The sequence below is a fragment of the Oryctolagus cuniculus genome, chromosome 12 (assembly GCF_964237555.1).
Source record: "Oryctolagus cuniculus chromosome 12, mOryCun1.1, whole genome shotgun sequence".
Taxonomy (NCBI): Eukaryota; Metazoa; Chordata; class Mammalia; order Lagomorpha; family Leporidae; genus Oryctolagus; species Oryctolagus cuniculus.
The window spans coordinates 90,000,946-90,016,096 of NC_091443.1; the positions used below are offsets into that span (position 1 = coordinate 90,000,946).

The 15,151-nt window shown below is 43.5% G+C and overlaps 1 protein-coding gene across 2 annotated transcripts in view; it reads right to left on the bottom strand.

Annotated features, from left to right (window-relative positions):
* Positions 1-15,151, bottom strand: part of AAGAB (alpha and gamma adaptin binding protein) — a 58,239-nt gene that overhangs the window by 21,384 nt on the left and 21,704 nt on the right. For both annotated transcript variants that reach the window (XM_002718171.5, XM_008268855.4), the window contains exon 5: positions 12,414-12,497. In XM_002718171.5, coding sequence (XP_002718217.2) covers positions 12,414-12,497 — 84 coding nt within the window. The remainder of the gene's footprint in view (positions 1-12,413; positions 12,498-15,151) is intronic.

The following is a 15,151-nucleotide window of genomic DNA, read 5'->3' on the forward strand; positions in this document are numbered from 1 at the left end:
GCAGCCTGCCCCGACCACTGCACACCGCAGCCTGCCCTGACCACTGCACACCGCAGCCTGCCCCGACCACTGTACATCGCAGCCTGCCCCGACCACTGCACACTGCAGCCTGCCCAGCAATCTCAGCGCTCCTAACTCTGGTTCATTACTTTCTTCCACTTACCTTCTCCTAACATACTATGTAGCTTGCTAATTAGTTGTATTTTTTTTTTAAAGACATACTTGTTTATTTTGAAAGAGTTACACAGAGAGAGGGACAGAGAGAGATCTTCTACCTACCACTACACTCCCTAGATGGCCGCAACAGCCACTGCTGGGTCAAGTAGAAGCCAGGAACTTCTTCCACGTCTTCCAACTGGATGACAGGGGCCCAAACACTTGGGCCATCTCCCATTGCTTTTCCCAGGCCATTGGCAGGGAGCTGGATCAGAAGTGGAGCAGCTGGGATTCGAACAGGCGCCCATATAGAGAGCAGGTGCTGAAGGTGACTTAACCTGCTATGCCACAATGCCAGCACCGTATTGTTTAATTGACAATAGTCTCCTATCAGAATGAATGATTCACAAGGGCAGAAATGTTTGTTCATTTGTTCTTTTCACTCATGAAATGCACACAGACCGATGCTTGGCACACAGTAAGTGTGGCCAAATTCCAGCATACCAGACTTACTCCCAGGGATTAAACACAGACTTACAAGTTAGAACTAGATGACTATCATCTACGTCAGTGGTTCTCAACCTTGGCTGCACATATGAATCCCTGGGGCACTTAGCAATTATTGTGGCTGCCCCTCCCATCTGATCTAAATGGTGGGTGAGGCCCAGACAGCACAGGTTTCTAGAGCTTCCCAGGTAATTCAAATGTGCAGCCAGGGCTGGGAGCCCCTGATGACGATCAACCTCGTTTTACAAATTATAAATACAGCTCAGAGACAATGAGATCTGCCTAGGGGCACACAGCTGAGTGGCACTGTTGTGACTGGAAACTGTCCCTTGATTCTTTGGAGAACAGTGCATAGGAGAAACTTCATCAAGACATACAATTTATAAGGCTACATGTTACAGCAGTTAAAAGCACAGTCTTTAAAATGATAAAGACCTATGTCCTAATCAGGGCTCTGCTAGTTAACCAGCTATCATTAGTGGTTAACTGTATTAGAATCACCAGGAGATAATTTACTGGGGAGGATTCTGGAAATCTCTATGCCTAGGACTCACACTATACCATTTAATTCAGAATCTTTCGGAGTCAGATCAAGACAGAAGTAGACAGTGAACTTTAAAAGTTCATCAACGGGTGGGTGTTAGGGTGTGGTGGGTTAAGCCACCACGTTGGATGCCCGCATCTCATATCGGACTGCAGGCTCAAGTCCTGGCTCCTTCACTTCAGATCCACCTTCCCGCTAATGTATCTGGAAAACTGCAGATGACAGCTCAAGTACCTGGACCCCTGACACCCACGCACGAGACCTGGATGGAGGCTCCTGTCTTCACCCTGGCTACTGTAGCCTTTTGCAAAGTAAACCAATGGATGGAAGCTCAGGCTCTCTCCCTTTCAAATAAATAAATCTTTTTTAAAAGGTTAATGAAGGGGCCAGCGCTGTGGCGTAGCGGGTAAAGCCGCTGCCTGCAGTACCGGCACCCCATATGGGCGCCAGTTCAAGTCCCGGCTGCTCAGCTTTCTATCCAGCTCTCTGCTATGGCCTGGGAAAGCAGCAGAAGATGGCCCAAGTCCTTGGGACCCTGCACCTGCATGGGAGACCCGGAAGAAGCTCCTGGCTCCTGGCTTCAGATTGGCTTAGCTCCAGCCATCGAAGCCAACTGGGGAGTGAATCCCAGAGAGAGGATGAAGACCTCTCTCTCTCTCTCTCTCTCTCTCTCTCTCTCTCTGCCTCTCCTCTCTCTGCCACCCCTTCTCTCTCTCTGTGTAACTTTGACTTTCAAGTAAAATAAATAAATCTTAAAAAAAAAAAAAAAGAAAAGAAACTAATGGCAAGCAAAATGGTAGGTCAAGAACTTTTTAAAAAAGTTAATGAAAAGGTGAGATTAAAAGATGTTTCTTTTGGTGTAAATTTTTTTTTTGAACTCTCACAGTTTATTCATAGTACACATTTTCCATGAACTTTTTAATGAAAACCATATGCAGAGATTTTTTTAAAAGTTTGTACCAAAATAAATTTATATTTTAATTTCTTTTTCCACAAACTTTTTGAAGCCTTCTTATATTTCTTAAAATCCCCCAGGTGATTCTCACGTGCAAGCAAGTCTGAGAATTCATAAGCTATATGACCTGGGCAGTTACTGGGTCTCTTAAGCCTTGCTCATGTGACTATCCCGAGGATTAAATAAGATATGTATATATGTAAGCAGCTGCTATTACATGATTATCACCTCTCTCCTTTTTAAGCCACCACTGCCCGTCAACCACTGCATTATCCTCATTAGTGTTCTTTCCTTCCTCTTCATCTTTACTGATATGTAATCCCCATATCATAGAATTCAGCCTTTTCGAAGCACACAGTGTAGTGAAGCACACAGTATATTCACAAACTCTCCAGTCACCATCACTATCTAACGCCAGAACATTCTTATCATCCCAGAAAAGAAAACCCAGACCCATTAGCAATCTCTCTCAGCACCTGGGAACCACTAACCTACTTTCTGGCTGTAGGAACTTAACTATTCTGGACATTCCATATAAGTGGAATCATACAATATGTTGCCTTTTGTGTGTGGCTTTTTCCACTTAGCATAGCGTTTTTCAGGTTCATCCACACTGAGCAGGTATCTACTCTTTGCTTCTTTTTACAGCTAAATAATATTCCACTGTATAGATCCAAGCACATTTTGTTCTTAGCCCACTGTGCCAATACCCATCCCACACTGCTAATTACTTTTTAAGAAAAGAGATGAAAGGCAAAAAGTATGAAGATGTCCTGTAAGTAAACTATTCAGACTTGTTGTGGTAAGTCAAGCCAGATCAAAAGAATTTAGCTTGCCACCATTTAAATCATGAATTCCTACTCAAGAAGCACATCCACTTTATCTCAGTAAAGGGCAGGAAAGAAGCTAATCATCTTCAAGTTTTCAAGTAACCAGATTTTCAAATTAAATATTTGATCTCTGAATGCCAAGTCCAAGAAACTGTTAAAAACAAACAAACCTTAGTCAGATTTGTATGTTTTCTATGCTTTTATCTTAACATCTAAACTTTCATAGTCTTTACTTGAACTGGAATTGTTTTTCCAAACACTTAAAATAGATTTTTTTAAAGTTACAAACTAGCATTTTTCTACAATTATACAAATGTAAAAATAGCCTGGCATAAGTGTGGTGTTCTAATACTAAGTACTAGACCATACAGAATCCCAAATAATGAACTGGGATTATGCAATTTCCCCAAGTAATAATCCAAAGAGTCAACTGTTATCATTATAATTTTTCTAACCAAAACAGCAAAAAACAAGTCCTCAGTGTCCTAAAAATGTTGCCCAGGGGTAGGCACGAGGCACATGATGGAGGTGCCACTTGGGACAACCACACCCCACGTTGGAGCACCTGGGTCCGAGTCCCAGCCCTATTCTGGATTCCAGCTTCCTGCTGGTGTGGGTCCTGGGAGGTGGCAGGTGATGGCTCAAGTGGCTGGGCCCCTACCACTGGGGGAAGGCCCAGGCTGAGTTCCCAGCTCCTTGTTGCATTCTGGCCCAACCCCAGCTGTTGCAGGCATTTGGGAGTGAACCAGAGAAAACCAGATTTGTGTCGGCTTCTCTGCCTCTCAGATAAAAAATTAATAAACAAGAAAAAGAATCCCTGAAAGAAAAGTTATCCAATACTTGTAATATTTTTCTTTATTATGTCAAACCAACTTTCTAATATTAAAAAAATAACTGCTTTTGAAAGCTTTTCTGAGTAGCAATGGTTGCAGAATATCAATGAAGTTAATGCCACTGAACTATGCACTAAAATGGTTTAAATGGTAGATTTTATTTGTATATTTGACCACAAGAAAAGAGAGTAAGAGAAAGAAGGAGTCGAGAAGACAAAGATTTCTAAAATAAAGAAACAGCTGTCAGGCAGCATTTGGACATTCAAGAAAAGCCTGTGGAGGAGAGCCCGGGTCCCGGGTTGGTGGGACGAGCCCCCAGCAAAGCGGGGTTCCATAGCAGCACAGCAGGGAGGTTGCTGTGGGAGGATAACACAGCCCACCACCCAGGGCTCTGTCTCTCAAGGACATGCCGCCCTCACGCCGAGGCCTGGGCTGTGCCCACACGTCATCGTGTGCCCGCACACAGGGCTCCGCCTCCAGAGACCACCTCGGCCAGCGTCCTCTTAAACATGGGCTTAAACTAAAACCAGTATGTTAGCTTTTTGTTACTGGCAAACTGAAGTCCTACTACTACAGAGAGAAAAGAGGAAGGCAAAAACACTTTCCAGCAAAGAGCTATGAAAAATCTATAATGTGCTTCTGTCTTGCCGTTGTTCGAAGAATACTGTGTATCTACAGCAAGTAGCATGGTGTTTTTAAAGAAAATGCTTTTGACATACTTCCAAAGTAGCAAAGCACATTCCATTCAGTTTCTAATTTATAGCCAAAAATGTAAATTACAAATCAGCAGCTCTTTAAGTTATGAACTTGGGGGCCAGATTCTCTAAACAATGATTAAAGCCAAGTAAGCTTTCCTGAAAATAGTTCTCATAAATCTAGCAACCATCACTGAATATAATTTTATTCTAAATTGATTCAGTTTAGGTACCACATATTTTTTTCCAAAGATTTATTTATTTATTTGAAAGGCTGAATTAGAGAGAGAAGAGAGGAAAGAGATAGGAGAGAGAGGAGAGAGGAGAGAGGAGAGAGGAGAGAGGAGAGAGGAGAGAGGAGAGAGGAGAGAGAGAGAGAGAGAGAGAAAGAGAGAAAGAGGTCTTCTATCCACTGATTCACTCCCCAGATGGCCACGACAGCCAGGGCTGGGCCAGGCTGAAGCCAGGAGCCTGGAGCTCCATCCAGGTCTCTGACACAGGTGGCAGGGCCCAAGCACTTGAGGCATCTTCCACTGTTTTCCCAGCATATTATCAGGGAGCTGGATGGGCAGCAGAATAGCCATGACTGAAACCAGTACTCATATGGGATGCCGGCCCCAAACACCACATCTTCTTTTTCTTCTTTTTTTTTTTTTTTTTTTTTTAAGATTTATTTATTTATTGGAAGGCAGAGTTAGAGAGAGGCAGCGACAGAGGCAGAAAGAGAGATGGCCGCAACAGCTAGAGCTGTGCTGATCTGAAGCCAGAAACCAGGAGCTTCTCCTGTGTCTCCCACATGGGTGCAGGGGCCCAAGGACTTAGACCATCCTTCACTGCTTTCCCAGGCCATAGCAGAGAGCTGAATTGGAAGTGGAGCAGCTGGGACTTGAACCGGCACCCATATGGGATGCTGGCACTGCAGGTGGTGGTTTCACCCACTACGCCACAGCGCCGGCCCCAAGCACTGCATCTTAAACTTGTTTTTATAGCATAGACAGCAGAGTAATGCCTCACTATCGTTAAATGCTCAACAAGGTTTTCAGGAATGAATGAAGGGGAAAGACTTTTTTTGTTTCTTTGTTTTGCTAACAGGAAGATGAGAATAGGGGCTGGCACTGTGGCACAACAGGTTCAGCTACCATCTGCAGTGCGGGCATCCCAAATGGGAGCTGCTTCAAGTCTCAATTGCTCCACTTCCAATCTAGCTTCCTGCTGTGGCCTGGGAAAGTACCAGAAGATGGCCCAAGTCCCTGGGCCCCTGCAACCATGTGGGAGACCCGGAAGAAGCTCCTGGGTCCTGGCTTCAGATCAGCACAGCTCCAGCCAGCATCACCTTAATTCCTAAGCCAGAAAAAGATGCAGCACTGAAAGAGAACTACAGACCAATATCCCTGATGAACATAGATGCAAAAATCCTCAATAAAATTCTCGCCAATAGAATGCAACAACACATCAGAAAGATCATCCACCCAGACCAAGTGGGATTTATCCCTGGTATGCAGGGATGGTTTAATGTGCGCAAGACAATCAATGTGATACACCACATTAACAGACTGCAGAAGAAAAACCATATGATTATCTCAATAGATGCCGAGAAAGCATTTGATAAAATACAACACCCGTTCATGATGAAAACTCTAAGCAAACTGGGTGTGGAAGGAACATTCCTCAATACAATCAAAGCAATCTATGAAAAACCCACAGCCAACATCCTATTGAATGGGGAAAAGTTGGAAGCATTTCCACTGAGATCTGGTACCAGACAGGGATGTCCACTCTCACCACTGCTATTCAATATAGTTCTGGAGGTTCTAGCCATTGCTATTAGGCAAGAAAAAGAAATTAAAGGGATACAAATTGGGAAGGAAGAACTCAAACTATCCCTCTTTGCAGATGACATGATTCTTTATTTAGGGGACCCAAAGAACTCTACTAAGAGACTATTGGAACTCATAGAAGATTTTGGCAAAGTAGCAGGGTATAAAATCAATGCACAAAAATCAACAGCCTTTGTATACACAGACAATGCCATGGCTGAGGAAGAACTTCTAAGATCAATCCCATTCACAATAGCTACAAAAACAATCAAATACCTTGGAATAAACTTAACCAAGGACATTAAAGATCTCTACGATGAAAATTACAAAACCTTAAAGAAAGAAATAGAAGAGGATACCAAGAAATGGAAAAATCTTCCATGCTCATGGATTGGAAGAATCAATATCATCAAAATGTCCATTCTCCCAAAAGCAATTTATAAATTCAATGCAATACCAATCAAGATACCGAAGACCTTCTTCTCAGATCTGGAAAAATTGGTGCTGAAATTTATATGGAGGCACAAGAGACCTCGAATAGCTAAAGCAATCTTGTACAACAAAAACAAAGCCGGAGGCATCACAATACCAGATTTCAGGACATACTACAGGGCAGTTGTAATCAAAACAGCATGGTACTGGTACAGAAACAGATGGATAGACCAATGGAACAGAATTGAAACACCAGAAATCAACCCAAACATCTACAGCCAACTTATATTTGATCAAGGATCTAAAACTAATTCCTGGAGCAAGGACAGTCTATTCAATAAATGGTGCTGGGAAAATTGGATTTCCACGTGCAGAATCATGAAGCAAGACCCCTACCTTACACCTTACACAAAAATCCACTCAACATGGATTAAAGACCTAAATCTAAGACCTGACACCATCAAGTTACTAGAGAACATTGGAGAAACCCTTCAAGATATTGGCACAGGCAAAGAATTTCTGGAAAAGACCCGGAAGCACAGGCAGTCAAAGCCAAAATCAATTATTGGGATTGCATCAAATTGAGAAGTTTCTGTATTGCTAAAGAAACAGTCAGGAGAGTGAAGAGACAACCGACAGAATGGGAAAAAATATTTGCAAACTATGCAACAGATAAAGGGTTAATAACCAGAATCTACAAAGAGATCAAGAAACTCCACAAAAACAAAACCAACAACCCACTTAAGAGATGGGCCAAGGACCTCAATAGACATTTTTCAAAAGAGGAAATCCAAATGGCCAACAGGCACATGAAAAAATGTTCAAGGTCATTAGCAATCAGGGAAATGCAAATCAAAACCACAATGAGGTTTCACCTCACCGCGGTTAGAATGACTCACATGCAGAAATCTACCAACAACAGATGCTGGCGAGGATGTGGGGAAAAAGGGACACTAACCCACTGTTGGTGGGAATGCAAACTGGTCAAGCCACTATGGAAGTCAGTCTGGAGATTCCTCAGAAACCTGAAGATAACCCTACCATTCAACCCAGCCATCCCACTCCTTGGAATTTACCCAAAGGAATTTAAATTGGCAAACAAAAAAGCGGTCTGCACCCTAATGTTTATTGCAGCTCAATTCACAATAGCTAAGACCTGGAACCAACCTAAATGCCCATCAACGGTAGACTGGATAAAGAAATTATGGGATATGTACTCTTTAGAATACTATACCGCAGTAAGAAACAACGAAATCCAGTCATTTGCAACAAAATGGAGGAATCTGGAACACATCATGCTGAGTGAAATAAGCCAGTCCCAAAGGGACAAATACCATATGTTCTCCCTGATCGGTGACAACTGACTGAACACCAAAAAGGAAACCTCCTGAAGTGAAATGGACACTATGGGAAACGGTGACTTGATCAGCATAGCCCTGACTGTTAATGAACAACTTAATACATTATCCCTCTTAGTAGTTTTTTTGTCTGTTCTACTTAATATGACTGGTTTAATTCTGTAATTAATACACAGTTATTCTTAAGTGTTGAAAATTAACTGAAATGTGATCCCTGTTAAACGTAAGAGTGGGAATAAGAGAGGGAAGAGATGTATAATTTGGGACATGCTCAAGCTGACTTGTCCCAAATGGTAGAGTTAGAAACATACCAGGGGATTCCAATTCAATCCCATCAAGGTGGCATGTACCAATGCCATCTCACTAGTCCAAGTGATCAATTTCAGTTCACAATTGATCATAATGAAAGGACTAAGAGTCAAAGGGAGCACATAAACAAGTCTAGTACCTGCTAACACTAACCGATAGACTAAATAAAGGGGAGAGTGATCCAACATGGGAAGTGAGATACTCAGCAGACTCATAGAATGGCAGATGTCCTAAATAGCACTCTGGCTCAGAATCAGCCCTAAAGGCATTCGGATCTGGCTGAAAAGCCCATGAGAGTATTTCAGGCATAGAAAGCCAAGACACTCTGGCAAAAGATCTCTGTGAGTGAGATCCCAGTGGAAAGAACAGGTCTTCAAAGAAGGAGGTACCTTTCTCTGAAGGGAGGAGAGAACCTCCACTTTGACTATGACCTTGTCTAAACAAGATAAGAATCGGAGAACTCAGAGGGCTTCCATAGCCTTGGAAACTCATGACTGGAGCATAGGGAGATTACTGATGCCATAGACAGGAGTGTCAATTGGTAAAGTCAACAACAGGAGTCACTGTGCACTTACTCCTCATGTAGGATCTCTGTCCTTAATGTGCTGTGCATTGAGATTTAATGCTATAACGAGTACTCAAACAATATATTTCACTTTGTGTTTCTATGGGGGTGCAAACTGTTGAAATCTTTACTTAATGCATACTAAACTGATCCTCTGTAAAAAAAAAAAAAAAGAAATTATCAACTCCCAACTTGACTCTCACTGGGATTAAACATGACAATAGGTCTGATCTGATTTCATCATCATTTAAAAAAAATCATCTATTATTTTTCACTTTATGTTTCTGTGTGGGAGCAAACTGTTGAAATCCTTACTTAATGTATACTAAGCTGATCTTCTGTATATTAAGATAATCGAAAATGAATCTTGATGTGAATGGAAGGGGAGAGGGAGTGGGAAAGGGGAGGGTTGTGGGTGGGAGGGACGGTATGGGGGGGAAGCCATTGTAATCCATAAATTGTACTTTGGAAATTTATATTCATTAAATAAAAGTTAAAAAAAAAAAGAAAAGAAAAAAGGGAAGAAGGAAAGAGGGGAAAAGAGAGAGGAAGGAGAACGGTAGCATGCCAGAAGGAGCTTCTCCAGTAATGACGAGGGTCAGAGCCCACCTCAGGCAGGCTAAAGGGTGCCAATCTCACTTAACACTCGGTGTCTACGAAAACCGAGATGAAAGATTTAACTCCTAAAACTGATCTTCCACTTGACCTTTTATCTCAGGGAAGACGGAATGAGCTCACTGTGAAATAAGACTTTTCTCACCCCTTTCTGGAGTGTCTCATCTAACATGGCATACTTTTTCAGACAGCCAAGAGCTGTAAGACAGAAAAACACTGAACAGGTAGCAATTCCTAATGGAATAGGCTATGGACTAAATTCTATCTCCGCAGGGCCAACATTGTGGCACAGTGGATTAAGCTGCCACCTGCAGTGCCGTCATCCCATATGGGCACCTGTTCAAGTCCTGGCTGTTTCACTTCTGATCCAGCTCCCTGCTAATGTGTTTGGGAAAGCAGTGGATGACCCAAGTGTCTGGGCCCCTGCCACCCAGGGAAGACCCAGAAGAAGCTCCTGGCTCCTGGCTTTGGCCTGACCCAGGCCTGGCTGTTGCAGCCATTTAGAGGGTGAACCACAAATGGAAGAACTGTTTCCTTCTCTCTGTCTAACTCGGCTTTTCAAATAAATAAATAAATAAATGGGAGGAGGGAGAAAGAAAAATGAATTGTATCTTCTCCATATTTATATATTGAACTCCTAACCTCCAGGACCTCAAAACGTGAACTTACTTGAAGACAGGCTTGTGGTAGACATAATTAAAATGGGTCAGGCCGCAGTACAGTGGACCCTTACTTCAGTATCACTGTTGTCCCTTCAAAGAGGGAGAATCTGGACACAAGCATACAAGAGAATGCCACGAGAAGACAGGAGCTATGCTGCCACGAGCCAAGGATCCCGCAGAAGCCGGGAGACCTGGAATGCTCCTTCCCTAGCACCTTCAGAGGGATCGTGGTCCTGCTGACACCTTGACTTCAAACTTCTGGCTTCCGGGAACTGTGAAGCAACATGTTCCTGGTACGCTAAGCCATTCAATTTGTGGTGCTTTGCTGCTGTGATCCTAACAAACTAACGCAGACTCTAAGAGCCCAGCGTGTGCCAACTGGTCTACTCCTCTCAGACCACAGTTTAATCCAGCCTTCTGCCACATCACTCCCTTGAGCTGCTGCAACAGCTCTGGTCTCCCTGACTTAAGACTCTTCCAGCGCCTTCAACTGCCAACCCACCCCCAAATCCCCACACCACCATCACATTAATCTTTGAAGGATGACATCTTTGTATCACCCCCTTAGTAAAAATCTCCAGGGGTGGATGTTTGGCCTCATGGCTATGATGTCAGGATGACCACATCCTACACTGCAGTATCTGGATTTCATGCCTGGCTCTGGCTCCTGACTCCAGTTTCCTGCTAATGGACTCTAGGAACAAAATAACTGGGTTCCTGTCACTCACATGGGAGACCTGGATTAAGTTTCTTGTTCCTGGCTTCAGCCTACCCCAGTCCCAGCCATTGCAGCTGCTGTAGGCTTTGGGGAGCATATCAGTGTTGATGGGAGTATGTACGCCTGCTCTCCACACTCCCTTCAATTAATAAGTAAAAATATTTTAAAGTAGCAAAAAAAACCTCGAGCAATTCACCTGTTCCTGAAGCAAAAAGCCCATCCTCCTGCCTTGTATTCAAACTTCTTTTTTTTTTTTTCTTTTAAGATTTATTTATTTAGGGAGCTGGTGCTGTAGCATAGTGGGTAAAGCTGCTGTCAGCAGTGCTGGCATCCCATAAGGGTGCCAGTTTGAGACCCAGCTGCTCCACTTCCAATCCAGCTTTCTGCTATGGCCTGGGAAAGCAGTGGAATCTGGCCCAAGTGCTTGGGCCCCTGCACCTGTGTGGGAGACCAGGAAGAAACTCCTGGCTTCCGATCGACCCAGCACTCCGGCCATTGAGACCATTTGGGGAGTGAATCAGCAGACAGAAGATATCTCTCTCTCTCTGCCTCTGCCTCTCTGTAAATCTGCCTTTCAAATAAATAAATAAATAGGGAGTCATTTATTTATTTGAAAGGAAGGTTGACAAAGAAAGGAGAGACAGAGAGAAAGAGATCTTCCATCCACTGGTTCTCTCCCAAAATGGCTGCAATGGTCCTGGACAAAGCTAGGAGCCTAGAACTCCATCCACGTCTCCCACATGGGTTGTAGGAGTTCAAGTCCTTGGGCCACCTTTCACTGCTTTCCCAGGTGCATTAGCAGGGAGCTAGATCAGAACTTGAGCAGACAGAATCTGAACTGGTACTCATGTGAGAAGCCAGTGTTGCAGGCAGTGGCTTAACCTGATCCCCTAGTGAGCCTAGAACACACTCACATAGCCATTATTCACGATGCTCTCCTCCCCTGCTTGCCACTGTCCCTTTTACCAACCCCAATCTGGACCATCCCATGAAGACTACTGTCAGGACCCTCTTTTTCCCTGGAGCTCTCTCTATACACGCAAGGCTAATGCAGTGGTAAGCTGTCTGACTCTATGCACTTACGGCCTCCGTCAGTCATCTGCACTCATCAGCCTCAGTGCACACTTGGATACCACTGCAGAACTAGGAGACCTTAAGACAGAGGCCAGGTCTTCCAAGGTTGGGGGTAGTTCTCGAAGCCAACAACAATGCCACACGCATTACAAGGAACCGCTACATTCGTACTGAACTAACTCCTAAACACATGTTTAAAATCCCTAGCAATGCTACTTTTGGCTCTTCCTTCCAACTGAAGACTTGAGAATTGGACTTCATATATCCTAACGGTTCCACATATATTCAAATAATTTAAAACTTAACAATAAACGGGGTGTGGAGGGAGAGTTCAGTTACTTACCATTCTTCATCACGACGTTGGACCAGACGTTGGCATTCAGGGCCTGTATGATTCGCTTTACTCCTGTGGACTCTGGGAAGTCATCTGATCGAGAAGGAGAAATTTATTTTACACACTTACTCATATATACAGCCAAACATACTAGGGGGCTTCAAAAAGTTCATGGAAAATGGGTATTACAGAAAAAAAATCATGTATAGATTTCAAAAATTTTTTGCACCAAAGTAAAATTATTTTTTATTTTGGAAAATGGAATTCCATTTCCACAAACTTTTGAAATCCCCTTGTGTGGCCGGCGCCGCAGCTCAATAGGTTAATCCTCCGCCTGTGGCGCCAGCACACCAGGTTCTAGTCTCGGTTGGGGTGCCAGATTCTGTCCCGGTTACCCCTCTTCCAGGCCAGCTCTCTGCTGTGGCCCGGGAGTGCAGTGGAGGATGGCCCAAGTCCTTGGGCCCTGCACCTGCATGGGAGACCAGGAGAAGCACCTGGCTCCTGGCTTCGGATCAGCGCGGTGCACTGGCCGCAGCGCGCTGGCCGTGGCGGTCATTGGAGGGTGAACCAACGGCAAAGGAAGACCTTTCTGTCTCTCTCTCTCACTGTCCACTCTGCCTGTCAAAAAAATTAAAAATAAATAAATAAATAAATAAATTGAAATCCCCTTGTGTGTATATATATCCTCCAAGCCATATTTTTAAATAACTGATGCTTACTTATCTTGTTTATTTAGTTGTTACTTCACAGTATAACTTATTAAATAAGGAAAAAATAAAACAAATACGGAGCTTAAGGCTCCCAATATGAACATTCTATAAACTAAACAAAAACACTGTCTAGGAGAGTTATATAACAGTCACCTTTACTATAAAGGCAAAGGTGTTTTTCATGTGGCTGAAAGTCTGCAGAATGTAACCCACACAGAACCCTTCTCTAGTGGCCTGGCCTCGGTGGTCTAACAGGAGGCACACAAACTTAGAAGGCAGAAGCTGTGATCTGATCCCAGGCTCTGTCGCTTACTAGCTATTTGATCAAGGACAAATCATGGATGCGATCCGCAGAGACGCTGTGTACACTGGTCTAGAGGAAAGATGCACCAGAACTGAGGGCTTGCTGCTGCAATCCTCCCCACAGACTGGAAACCCCTTGAGGGCAGAAATAACGTTTTATTAAGTTCATTATGCCCACTGCTTCGCACGGTGCCTGACAGACAGCAGGCACTCAGCAACTGTCTGATGACTCATCTCAAGAACACCAGCCTACTACTGACTTCACAGAAATACGGTGAGGACTGAACTAACAGCAATCTACAAAGATGAGTTTAACATCACCCAAGTTTGGATGAGGACAAAGAGGCATGTTTGTCTTTAACGTGAATGACTCAGTTCTTGAAAGAATAACTAACAGCTTTAGATGGTTGTAACCAGGAACCAGAAAGGTGGTCTCAACAAAGAGCTAGAACCAATAAAATTAAATGTAATACCAACAAGCATGAAGTCCCACACCAATGTCTGAATACATGCAAATAAAGGAGGATGGAATATGGCTTGGGAGCAGTCTTTATTAAGAAATTCTAGGAAGGTTTTCATTATCTTACTTAAAGATGATATGTATAAATGTTTAATTTAAGACTAACTTGAAACAGGCCAAGAACACTGTTCAGACAAAAGGCAAGAAGTACAGTGATACAAAAGAGCAGAGATTCCGAAATCACAACAGTCGACTGCAGACAATGGGAAGGAGAATACTCCAGTGCTAAAAATAAGCCATTACACACACGCTCACGTACACAACACAGGGAACGTGTTTTAAGTGACCTAGAAAAATATGCAGGAGAAACTATACTTGCTAACTTTTCAATCTTCTCAAAAATGAGCCTTTTAATTTCATTTTTGTTTTCTTCTTCTCTGGCAGTGTTTCACTCCCAAAGGGAACAGCATTTTGGAAAAATTCTAACTGAGCCAGAATATAGACAGACATTTCTTAATTTCTTTTTTTAAAATACAGGTCTCATGTACTGACTGCTCCTGTTCTAAGTACTTAACTGTTATTGGTTGCCCCCGCCTAGAATGTCTTTTGGAACAACTGTTTCATGTCTTGTCCCAGATTTTCATGAGCCAAACCTGTCACAACCTGGTAGATCCCACGACAAGTATTCTTACGAGGAGGAAAGACAAGAAAAGGGGGAACAGAGAACACCCAGAGTCCAGGCAGCAGCAGAGGCAGTTAACACAGCTCCCCTGGGAGGGCACTCAGGGCTATTTTTGCTTTCAAATGTCTAAAAGGCATACCCCCCAGGGGTCCTGGAATTCAGTCTTAGCTTATTATGAATTCAAGTAAGAAATACACATTTCATCAATGAATATAGGTTTAATTCTCCTCATTTGGCAGTAGGGATAGAAAAAAAGAAACAGAAATGCTTTATGAAAAATATTTTTAAAAGCCCTTAAATGTGCTGGTGTTGTGGCATAAGGTGTTAAGCCACCACCTGCAACACCGGCATCCTATACGAGCACTGGTTAGAGTCCTGGTTACTCCACTTCCCATTTAGCTCCCTGGTAACATGCCTGGGAAAGCAGCGGAAGATGGCCCAAGGGATTGGGCCCCTGCTATCCAATGGGAGACGAGGAGGAAGCTCCTGGCTCCTGGCTTTGGCCTGGCCCACCCCAGGCCACTGTGGCCATTTGGGGAGGGACCCAGTGAAAAAAGTTACCTCTCCCTCTCTCTGTAACTTTGCCTTTCAA